This window comes from Taudactylus pleione, unplaced genomic scaffold (genome assembly GCF_031769625.1).
Source record: "Taudactylus pleione unplaced genomic scaffold, aTauple2 ptg000073l, whole genome shotgun sequence".
Lineage (NCBI taxonomy): Eukaryota > Metazoa > Chordata > Amphibia > Anura > Myobatrachidae > Taudactylus > Taudactylus pleione.
The window spans coordinates 1,234,727-1,246,387 of NW_028284475.1; the positions used below are offsets into that span (position 1 = coordinate 1,234,727).

Genomic DNA, 11,661 nt, shown 5'->3' on the forward strand with positions numbered 1-11,661 from the left:
ACTGTATTGCAGTACCACGTACTAAGTATTGCACAGTACATTTTGTGATGCTGTAATCTTCTGTAATAAATGAGTCTAGCGGACCTTTGACGGCAGAGAATGTTTCCTTCAAGTATATAGTTAGGCCTTCTATTACCTTTTGGAACGTTGTTGCGTCACAGCAAAATAAGGTGCATTTAAGTTTAAGATATACTTAGTGTCCGACTTAGGTATACTTAATATCCTCTGGTGCCCAACAGCGATATGTTTCTCTCTTATAGAAGCTTATTCAAAAGTTGTTTCCTGGGGCGTAGAGGGGCACACCAGTTAAAATACAAATACAAACATAAAAGATACATAAAAAGTTTCGAACCAATTCAAAATTAGACACAATTTCAGAAATATGATGGCCACAAACCTGTTGAGATTTGGGGTGGATGGCTTTCAGTACCACCAAGGCGCAATAAGGTCACCCCAGTATATTAAATGTCTCCCCATGCACCCTAAAAAAGGAACCTTTTTATGCCTGTAAAGATGCGAAACGCGCCACTTTTCCTTTACCCCGCCCACTTTACCCACCATTCTGTGGGCTCTCAGAAATCCATGAGATCGCCTGACATTCCATATTTGCAAGAGGATCAGCAAACATCCAGAACTAAGTGCAGATTGCTCTTCGCGGGGCAGTACAGAAGACCAGGAAGTGGATGTGCGGCTTGAAAAGCACTTTTGCGCGGTAAACAGGCGTACTTATGCAAATTTAGAAGCAATATGGTCCTGTGTTTTATGTGGGTTTATAAATGAGCCTTGTGACTTTGGTTCCTTATAAACAGCAAGAGCGACTTCTGCAGGCTGGAAGAATAAACTGTGATCTACTGGTTGCAATGCATCCAGATTCATTCATATATTTTGATTGATGCTACTCCCAGGTAAACATAAAAATTAGCTCAAATGATTAAATGTGAAATATTTACCTATTTGTCAATGTTTTCATCAGTATCTCCTATTGAGTGTCCGTTCCTGTGACTAGGATGTAAGACGGCCACTTGCACAGCAGTTAGCAGGTAGAGACCAGATGTGGACGCTATAGGGGTCCGACGGACTCGTATGACAATGAAGAAGCTGCATTTTGACATAAAACTTCTGAAGTTTAGAAGAAGCTCTATTTATTTCAGTGGTGTGATTATTTGCAATTTATGTCCTGCGAAAGATAGCCTTACACTATACCATTAGACAAATTGTCAGGTGTAGACTAAATTGGCTCAAGCCAGGGACAGAACAGTTTAGGTGCCCACACATATAGCGACATTTTACGCGATCTGGCCGATTCCGACACATTGGAATGACAGATCGTGTAAAATATGGCCAAATCGTGAGGAAATCGTGAGTCCCCACTCACGATCACGATGCGATGCGCGTCCCCGCTGGTCGCACATCGCATCTTCAGATCTGCCGTGCAGTAGGGCAGATCTGACAATCTAGGACACAATGCACTGTAAAAAGTCTGACTGCAGGAGAGATCGTTTGAAGATTGGACACCAAATCGTGTGCATATCATGTGGAGAGCTGCCGGGGAGAGTTTCAAGGGAAATCGTACACAAATCGTGCACATCGGCTGATCGTGAGCACATCGGTATATGTGTGGGCACCTTTAGAATCTCTTTGGATTTTTAATTGTTCCAGTCCAAAAAAGTGTGTTTGGTCATTGTCCTTACTCACGGACTTGCATGGGGTCTTCAACTTTGACAATCAGATCAAACACACAGGTTTTAAAGTCTGTGACCAGACTCATTTGCTTATTGTCTAGAATCCCCAACACCAAGAAATGATCTGTTTTCTGGTAGTGAAGTAAGGATGGATACTGGCCAAAGCAGGGGTAACAGAACAACTTCCATTATTGTGGTAGGAAAGGACCTTTAATAGGGTCTCCAACCTGCTTCTTGTCAATGCATATGATGATTTGAAAGAGTGGTCTACATCCACGGATCTCAACACGACGTCTAGTACCAGACCAGATGCTTCACGTTGGATGGTTTTAAGTTCAGATGATGTCTACACCAAGGTGGTCTTCACAAAGTTTCTTGTCTGTGATAATTTCTGTTTTTTTTTTTAAACTTGTGCTGTTTTTAAACTTATTTAAACTTTTGTAAGACTTTTTGCATTTTGAATATTTAACAACTGTCTTCTTCTCTATTTTGTTTAGCTAATGAGACTTGTCGACACGGCCATTGGGGCTATTTTTTTCCAAAATGTTTCCAAAGAAGACCCAAATCAGAAAGCCAATACTAAGAAGAGCAAGATGGACTCTTCATTTCGGCGGGGACCTTCTCCAGGCAAGAGGCGTTTACTGAACTCTCAACCTGGTGGTGGTGTGTCCATCTTTGAAAGCACCACGAACAATAAACAATACTTCTCCGAAGCAGAGGACAGGAGGGATGGAGCCAGGGTAGTGAGGAGAAAAAGCCTCGATGGATTTCTCAACCCTTCCCGGATCCAGGAGGACTAGGTGGATTTTGTCCTTGACTGGTGACTTAAACCAACCATTATAACTTGTCTTCACGCAAACATGTCTTTCAGATTTATTATCAGTTACATGCTAATGAAAATAGATGTCTATGGCCCCAAAATGAAATATATGTCTTAATGGGGAGAGAGCAAATAAACAAGTTACAAGATTTGCAGAGACCTCTGGAAATGAGCAAATCCGAAATATAGAAATCAAAATACCGCTTACGCATTCAACAAACAGATAAAAAAAATAACTATATATTAAGAAAAAAAATATGAGTTAATAAAACCATCTATTAAACTAGTGTATGTCAATGTGCCTCAATAGTACTTGATTGCTGGCTAAAGAAATAAAAAATAATCAATTATTAATATGTACGGACAGTGGCAACTGCCAACCTACTAGCCAATGCAGTTGGTTTCTGGGTCACTGTGATTTCACTGGTTCCCAATGACGGGATAAGCAGCATTCTCAGTGATGTCACTGGTTCTTAGTGACTGGATAGGCTGCACTCTCAGTGATGTCACTGGTTCCTAGTGACTGGATAGACTGCATTCACAGTGATGTCACTGGCCCTTAGTGATTGGATAGACTGCATTCTCAGTGATGTCACTGGTTATTAGTGACTGGATAGGCTGCATTGTCAGTGATGTCACTGGCTACTAGTGTGAATGCATAGACTGCATTTTTAGTGATGTCACTGGCTCCTAGTGACTGGATAGACTGCATTCACAGTGATGTCACTGGCCCTTAGTGATTGGATAGACTGCATTCTCAGTGATGTCACTGGTTACTAGTGACTGGCTAGGCTGTACTCTCAGTAATGTATGGTTCTTAGTGAATGGATAGGCTGCATAGTCAGTGATGTCATTAGTTTCTAGTGGCTGAATAGGCTGCACTGTCAGTGATGTCATCACTGGTTCACCTCTGGGCACCCATATACATTGCTGTGTGCAGGGTCACCTAGGTTCCTACCAGTGTGTGTGCACCAGAGTTGGTCGCTAAGCAGACATTTGAATTTGAGTTCCCGCACCAGCTTTTCTAGTTTTATGCAGCTGTTAATAATATGAGAGGATAGGGGGGGGGTTGCACATTTTTATTTGTGATTTTTGCTGTCCAGCAAAGCCAATTCCCCCATACACTAGATGTGGGTTGGCAGATCTCAACCTGTGTTTTTTTGTGCCTTACAGATGTACTGGCGCGTTTCCAGACTCACGTTTTCCATTATTATTTATTAACCGTTAATTATTTAACGCTGCCATAATCTGTTGCACTTTGCAATTGGGAACAAAATAGTAATAAGACTGGGTAATAACAGACAAAGAGATACGAGGGCCCTGCTCACAAAATTACAATGTAATATAGATTAGGCTAAACACAAACCGAAGCATTTCTCCAGAGCACGGTACACTGGTGCACCATACCGTGTGCTGAGCAGACCATCTATGTGCATAACTCAATATGATGTTTTCCAGGCAGTTGAGCATTTACCTCCATGCTGCATCTTTCATAATGATCCCTCATTAGAGGTAATAATGCAATTCCCACCTTATCTACATATAATCAGTGCTATAACAAACACCACCCCACCCAGCTCACCTAACATGGGCAGGGTTAGGTTGTCAGATGAATAGCCGGCTTAAATAAAGACCACAATGACTTGTTAACGAGAATTAAATGTTAATGTGAACTCATTATACCAGCCGAGCCCAAAACATGTCGGCTGTAATTAAGTCTGCATTTTAATTGAGCCCATTCATGGATTTACCATTCAATCAGCCAGATGAACCTAATGCCCCGAGCCACATAAATCTCAGTAGTCATATTGTAAAACAGAGAAAGGTTTGATGTTACAGGACCCCTATGAAGTGTGGATGCAGATCCAACCCACGCCCACTGTGCCAACTTTCCATGGGCCAAAATCGGGACTAGTAAGAGCTATGAGACGGTCATGTCCTCGGCTTCAATCACTGCAGCTGTTCCAAGCCTCCGCACTTGTTACCTTGCTTTTTCCTGCTTTAAGGCTCCCACTGACTATTTATACCCCTTTTCCACCTAAATTCCGGGTCTGACCCAGAGTTGGAACAGAGTTCCTATCCGTATCAGACCCAGAATTTAGTCGGTGCCGACTCGGGATATTCCCGAGTTGGCGCCGCTCGCACCGCAGTCGGGTCTGCATAGACCCAGCTTTACCGGCATGAAAGTGGACGCTTGGAGAGGATGTCATCTCCAAACGCCACTGAAGCCGGACCAATCGGCCGGCTTGCAGCGCACTCCTGGTCATCGTGACCCGGAGTGCGCTGTTCTCACAGCAGGGTTTCATGGGCTACGCCCGTGTTAAACCCTGCTAGTTACCTGGGTTGGATTGCCGGGTCACTCGACCCGACGATCCAACCCTCTCCCCTTTTACACCAGGGAGCTGCCCGGGTTAACCCTGCGATAACCCAGGTTTTAGCTCTGGTGTAAAAGGGGTATTAGATTGCAAGCTCTTCAGGGCAGTGACCCTTCTTTACCTTTTCTGTAAGGTGCTGTGCACACCTTGGCACCTTATATAGTCTTATACAGTGAGGTATTTCTGCACACACAGCCCTACTGTGAGTTGATAATCAGTTTATCCAGGGCCGCAACTAGGGGGGGGCTTGAGGTGCACCTGCACCGGGTGCCGGATTGCAGGGGGTGAAAAAAGGTGACTCGAGGTGGCTTGGGGGTGCAGATTCAGAAAACGGCCATCCAAAATTGGCCGCCGCCAAAGATGAGACAAATGCTAGAGGTTCTTACTGGCCCTCTAGTGTCTGTCTCCTCCTTTGCGGCGGCCATTTTTGGATGGCCGTTTTCAGCCGATTCCATGCGGACTAGCCATCTGCATGGAATCTGCTGAAAACGACCATCCAAAAATGGCCGCCGCCTAGGAGGAGACAGATGCTAGAGGTCCTACTGAACCTCTAGTGTCTGTTAGGCCAGCGCAATGCACACAGCGTTCCCAGCACCAGGAACGCTGGCACTGCCGGGAGAAGATGCTGAAAGCCCCCTGGCAACGAGAATGAAACACCATGGCAATGAGCATAAACCCCATGGCATCGAGCATGTCACCCCTGGCAACAAGCATGTAACCCCTGGCAATGAGCATGAAACCCCTGGCAACGAGCATAAACCCCCTGGCAACGAGCATAAACCCCCTGGCAACAAGCATGTAACCCCCTGGCAACAAGCATGTAACCCCCTGGCAACAAGCATGTAACCCCCTGGCAACAAGCATGTAACCCCCTGGCAACAAGCATGAAACCCCATGGCAACGAGCATGTAACCCCTGACATCGAGCAGGTAATTTTAAAGTAATTAGAAGACCTACTGTGGGGTATAAAATGGTGTTGGGCAAATATGCAAGTGGCACTTGAGTAATAGGCATTACAGTGTGTGACATAATGTGTAATGGGCATTATGGTGTGTGGTATAATGTAAGTCACTATACCAGGGACGTCTGAGTAGTGCACTGCCTTATGGAGGAGCAAGGACAAACTCCAGGTACAGGAAGGGAGGGGGCACAAAATTGCTGCCTTGCACCGGGTGACGGATATCCTCGTTTCGGCCCTGGTTTATCCATGGCTATTAATGAATAGGCCTACAATGTAATGTCATAGTGTGCTTTATATTAGCAGACCAATATTAATTGCTCTTCATTTCCCCGTTTCCCAGTCAGATTGCAAGCTCTGTGGCTAAAGGCCCTGTATATACTACTGCAATTATTGATACATATTCATTTTTATGACACTTTCTAATGCACTTTAGAGCAAACAGACAACAGCTTTTATCAGCCAACTAATAACCTCATGAAAAGTGGCGTTGCTATGGGTTACACCACCTGTCTGCACTTGGCTCCAGATTTACCAGACAAGCTCCTTCATGTCTATTCTGTGTCTGTAAGCAGTTTATATTGCACATTATAATGCATAATACATTGCTCCTTCTTTACACCAGATCTATTCTCTGCATAAAATGTGCATTACAGTTGTATATATATTCCTGCATCCTCGCTGTAACGCCAGCTTTGAATTTGTTTTAAGCAGGTGATAAAAAAAGGGAATGATGTATATATTAAGCCTGGCATTTATCAAAGTTTGATGAAAGATACAATTGTGAAAAATAAAGTACCAACCAATCAGCTGCTAACTTAGGTTTTGCAGACTGTATTTGGAATGGATCGGTTGGTCCTTTCTCTCACAATTTTTATCTCTCTCTGAGTTTTGATAAATGCCTGTAACAGGTTAACCAGTGGAGGTCTGTGGAGTTGTGCTTTATGGTATACACACTCAATAATAATAGATACTACTGTGTTATATAATATCAGCCTTTACTATTGTACATACAGAGGGATGGTTACATAAGATCGCCATCCTCCTCTCAGTGAATCAAAGGACGTCATAGCAATCAGCAAAATTCAACACGAAGATGAATAAAAACAGAAATCAGATATATTTTCAACTTGAATTTTTTTATTTGCAAAAAAAATATATTTTTTTTTTCTTTCAGAAATATAATTTACATGTCTGGATAAAATAAATAAAACTGTCCCTGTAAACATCATTTCGCCCGCCCCTTTAAAATAATTTATCAAGCCCTATATTTATACACCTGTATATACATTATTTACAATTAGCTGCAATATTTCCTCCCACTTTATCTCGTTCAGATATGCACATTTATTAAACAACAACTAAATCCTTGCGACACAGCAGATCTGATGGTGAAACGTTGTTGTTTTTTTGGTAAAGGTGTCATGACCTGTGACCTCACATTTTGCCACCCGACACACGAATGGTAAAAAATTGTCCGCCCTTAGTGTGGAGGCTGCCATATTGTGTGAGCTTAAAAGGAATTGGCTTCCCAGGATTTTGTTGATACCACCGAGGCATGAGGCACAGTGAGGCGCACATGCCTCAGCCATATCGGTAGTGGATTGATGGGTTGGATGCAAATCAGTGCAATTACTCAAATAGAGAAGTGCACTTTATCTGATGTTTGAGGGAATGGAAATATCTTCTACACCCCGCTCTAAGGAGAGGGGGGCAGGGTGTTTGGGGGGGGGGGGGTCACATAATTTATTAGTTGTTGTTACAGGAGTACTATAGAAGGCAGGGCAGAACCAAACAATCTCCCATCTAGTGCAAATAACACTCCTACACCCGCCAGTATGGGGCTTGACTTTCTAAAGACCTGGTTTGTTACAGTTGTCATTGCATGCAAGAGATAGACGTTGCAATCTCAGGTGGATGAGCCCTTTAATGAGTCATTGTCCATCCCCAGTGCATCCTTGGGAGGCTACACGTCCACTGACAACTGGGCGAGGGGAGGCCTGTGAGCGCTGAGCACAGCAGACTACAGATGAATGCAGGCCAGGCGCGTGGCACTGCCCTGTGCCAGCAGAATGCTCTGAAAGGATTGCATCAAAGTCTGAATTCCACCCGGCCTGTGTTCCGTAATGGGACAGACGGGCAAGAACAGGACAATGAAACTGCTGCAGCAGGATATCAGAGTCCCATAGCTGGAGAAACATAGGTTGCCCGGCTGCTGAGGTGACCCGAGGACACGAGTGGAAACAAGGGCAGCTCCGGGGACAGTTCATAAGCCATCCCCAAAGCCTCTGCAACATAAGGGGCGGGTGGCTTCTGATAAAGTCTACTCATTGTCCATTTGTTTCCTTTAAAAGCAATCAAGTCCATCACTCTGTCTTGTACAAGGAGAAGAGGTCCATCACGAAGGGCTTTAAGTCTTAGCACCAGGCCAGTCCAAACTGGTCCACCAGTGGCCACAGAGCCTCCAACTCATCCCAGCCTTTTGGGACTGGATGTGGCGTGCCAATCCGAGCAGTCTGTCACTGGTTGTAAAGTCCAACTGGCTAGCAAGTAACCTGGTAGACATCATAGCTTCAACTCTTCCCATCACTCTGTCCTCCTCCTCCCGAACACAGCGGACATGCTCCTCACAATGCCCTTGATGCCAGTGTTTTTCTTGCTGGAGCTCCTGTTCTCCCGCACCGTCTCCAGCAGTTGGTGGAAGACCACCAGGGAACCGTGGTAAGTCTCAGCCGCCGAAATCTCGAAGAAGCCACAGCCGGAGGAGATGGCCAGCAGCCTTCCCTCTTCGCTGGAGACCTCTCGCCGATGCTGGAGGTCCCTCTTGTTCCCCACGATGATGATGGGCGCCGAGACATGGCGCTTCTTCACCTGCAGGATCCGCTGGAGCTGCTGGCGCACCACGCTGAAGCTGTCGCGGTCACAGATGCTGTAGACCAGGATGAAGCCATCGGCCCATCGCAGTTGGTCCTCGCTGACGCAGGTCTGCAGGTTGGGGTTCTGTTGACACAGAAGCAAAAGTACATTTAGTATGGTGAAAAGGTTTTGTAATTCAAGAACAATTTCCCTGCAACCAGTTCCATATGACCCATTAACTGTATTTAATTTTGCACTATTGACTGACAAAGGGCAGATATGCCGGAACTAATAGCACCAAGACAGCGACTTGCTCTACATCAATCGATGCTAAATCCTTCTGAGCAACCAAAGCATGCGTCAAGTTTCATTACCAAAGTCACTTGCAGAAAAGGATTAATTTATTTGCAAAGTGATTGACACGCCGGGACCGTTTGGGCGGCAATGGGGAGGTGGCGACTGGAACACAGGCGTGTTGCGATCGTTTTCAGGACATGTCTCAACTTGACACTGCAGACCTGTACGCAGAAAAAAAATGGATCCAGCGTCTCAGTTCTGGTGGCCATTTTGCGCGACCATAAGGTTACACAGAAAGTTGTTAAACAACTGATCTGAAGCCGCTGGTGGGTATCTCATTACAAACCCAGGTGGCTACCACATTTGCATATTTTCGCACAGCCGCAACGTACAAATTCACAGTTGCGTTGGCATTAGCGCACACCTCAGAATCTATATTGTTTAATACCTAAACAGATGGTAATGGCTTATTAAACCGGCCTATGACATGAAGACAAGATAATCTACTGACTAAGGGCCTGATTCAGAGCCGCTCGTAAGCGGCCGATCGTTCGTTCTGAACGATGTTTGCACATCTGCACATGCGCACGGATTGTAATACGCATGCGCGAACCAGTCAGTGCGGCCGAAAATAGTTTGTTCGCTATATAGCGAATGCCTGCTACTTTGAGTGACAGAAGGAGGCGTATGTGGGTGGTAACAGGGGAAGGTGCTTGAAAATGGGGAGTGGAGAACAGAACGCAGGCGTGCTTAAAGGTCAAAACGGGCGTTTTATGGGTGTGCATAATTAATACAGCAGCGTCATTGACCACGTCACTGGTTTTTTTTTAACTCAGAACTGCTCGCAAAATAGCGGTTGAAAAAACCAACCACAAGAATAGCGAGCAGTTCATACGCTGTACGATGTACTCGATTAATCTAATAAATAGCGGACATGACGTATGGTGCGAGCGGCAAGGGGGCGTTTTTTTCAAAATTACAACCGCAAGTTTTGCTCGCTCGTTCACACTTCGAGGCGTGAACAGACCGCAAAGTGCGAACGGTTCATTTGAATAGCCACCCCTTTTTATAAAACGAACGACCGCAAATAGCGAGCGGCTCTGAATCAGGCCCTAAGTGCAACATCAGAACTATATAGACTCATTTGTGGCAGTAGTGTCTGTTTGGACGCAGATTAATTTATTTGCTAGGTCACAGAGATGTGTCACAATATTGCAGGGAGACCTCACGTTAAGACTTTATAGTGACAGAAGCATTCGAGTTTTATTTGTCCACTAAAAGGTGTCACTACCTGTAGGGAAAAAAAAAATCTGCTAAAGTACGTACCTGTGGGCAGACAGAATCCCAGATGCTGAAGAAGGTCTCTCTGCCATCAACCATGACATTGTGTGTGTAGATGGACTCTGTAACAAAGGACAGGGGGAGATAAAAGTTAGAAAAGCAGAGGCAATAACAATGCAACTCTGACATCAAAGGAAAGGGCTGAGAAATGAATCCACCTTCTGGAAATGACATATCAAAGGGATAAAGTTGTATAATATGATAATAATTACCTGTGCCAACATATTCTCCGATGAATCTTCGGGTCAAAAACCGAACGGTAAGCGCTGGGGGGGAAACATAAGAGGAAAAGTCAGATTGCATGCTACAGGTGTCAATGTACCATAATATAATGATCTTTGAAGCAACGGAAGTAATAGTATAATAATACAATAATCAACTTTTCCTTAACGAATCTGAATCCGTAAATTTAATTGATGCAATTTAAGTGTACATTCGTAATGAAATAAATAACAAAATTGACAGAAGAACTGACAATCTAGCATGATTACGGCAAAAGCAAATCTGTATACCACACACTCAGCGTAATAATTAAACGTACCGGATTTTCCCACGTTTTCCGCCCCTAGCACCAAAACATTGGCCTCCACCTTCTGCAGCTGCTGGCCGATCTCATTCATCTTGGTGTTCTGCTGGTGGCTGGAGCAGATTTGTACAACCATTTGTAATCCTGTTTCTAGCCTGGGCTGTGAGATATGAGCTCTGGGCTGGTGTGCGGCTGCCTTTATAGTGGAGGGGGCGGGCATGGGTGGGTGAGTGGCAGTGCCAGCAGCCATTCACAGGAGACCTCTTGGGGTCTGCTGTTTACAAGTGCCAAAGCTTTGTTCCAGCAGGGGGGCCAGTCATGTGTATTTCAGGCTTATGTGAGCACTGAGGAAAATCAATCTGCGGTTTTGCAGGAGAGAAAACCTTTTACCAAAACAACGGATGTAACGGGGAGCGGAGCAAAGTATTATTAGTATTAGCAATTTACAGCATGCTGCTATTTAAGTTGGCGCTGGGCAATAGGGTGCCCATACATTTATTAACGCTTAATTAATAAATAAGTTATCTTTATATCTCATCCAGTCTATTTACTGAGATGTATTTCTTAACTACCAGTTCTGCCCACTTCGGTGGAAAAGCGCAATTCTTGGCGCACTTCAGCCAAAGGAATATAATTGCGGTAAAAACCTGCCCGACTCACTTCAGTCATCTCCTCCTGCAAAATAACCTATTCCGCTTAAGTGCAATATTGGGCGCAGCTCAGAGGCGTATCTATAATGGGTGCAGGGAACACGGGCCCCTGGGTCCAGGGGGGCCCCGCACCGCACACCCTGCACCCATAATATT

At 44.8% G+C, this 11,661-nt stretch overlaps 2 protein-coding genes across 2 annotated transcripts in view; one reads left to right on the forward strand and one right to left on the reverse strand.

Annotated features, from left to right (window-relative positions):
• The window catches only part of LOC148532499 (perilipin-1-like), a 44,777-nt gene extending 42,047 nt beyond the window's left edge, over positions 1–2,730 (forward strand). Inside the window, exon 6 of the mRNA XM_088467510.1 lies at positions 2,180–2,730. Within this exon, the coding sequence (XP_088323636.1) occupies positions 2,180–2,482 (303 nt within the window). The 3' untranslated portion in view covers positions 2,483–2,730. The remainder of the gene's footprint in view (positions 1–2,179) is intronic.
• A 4,272-nt stretch (positions 2,731–7,002) lies between these two features.
• LOC148532500 (ras-related and estrogen-regulated growth inhibitor-like protein A) lies at positions 7,003–11,003 on the reverse strand. The gene is made up of 4 exons (XM_088467693.1): positions 10,871–11,003; positions 10,542–10,595; positions 10,315–10,391; positions 7,003–8,835 (listed from the first exon to the last, which is right to left on the reverse strand). Exons 1-4 carry the CDS (start codon positions 10,989–10,991, stop codon positions 8,422–8,424), a joined length of 666 nt encoding a protein of 221 aa, XP_088323819.1. The 5' UTR covers positions 10,992–11,003; the 3' UTR covers positions 7,003–8,421.
• Between the last annotated feature and the right edge of the window lie 658 nt (positions 11,004–11,661).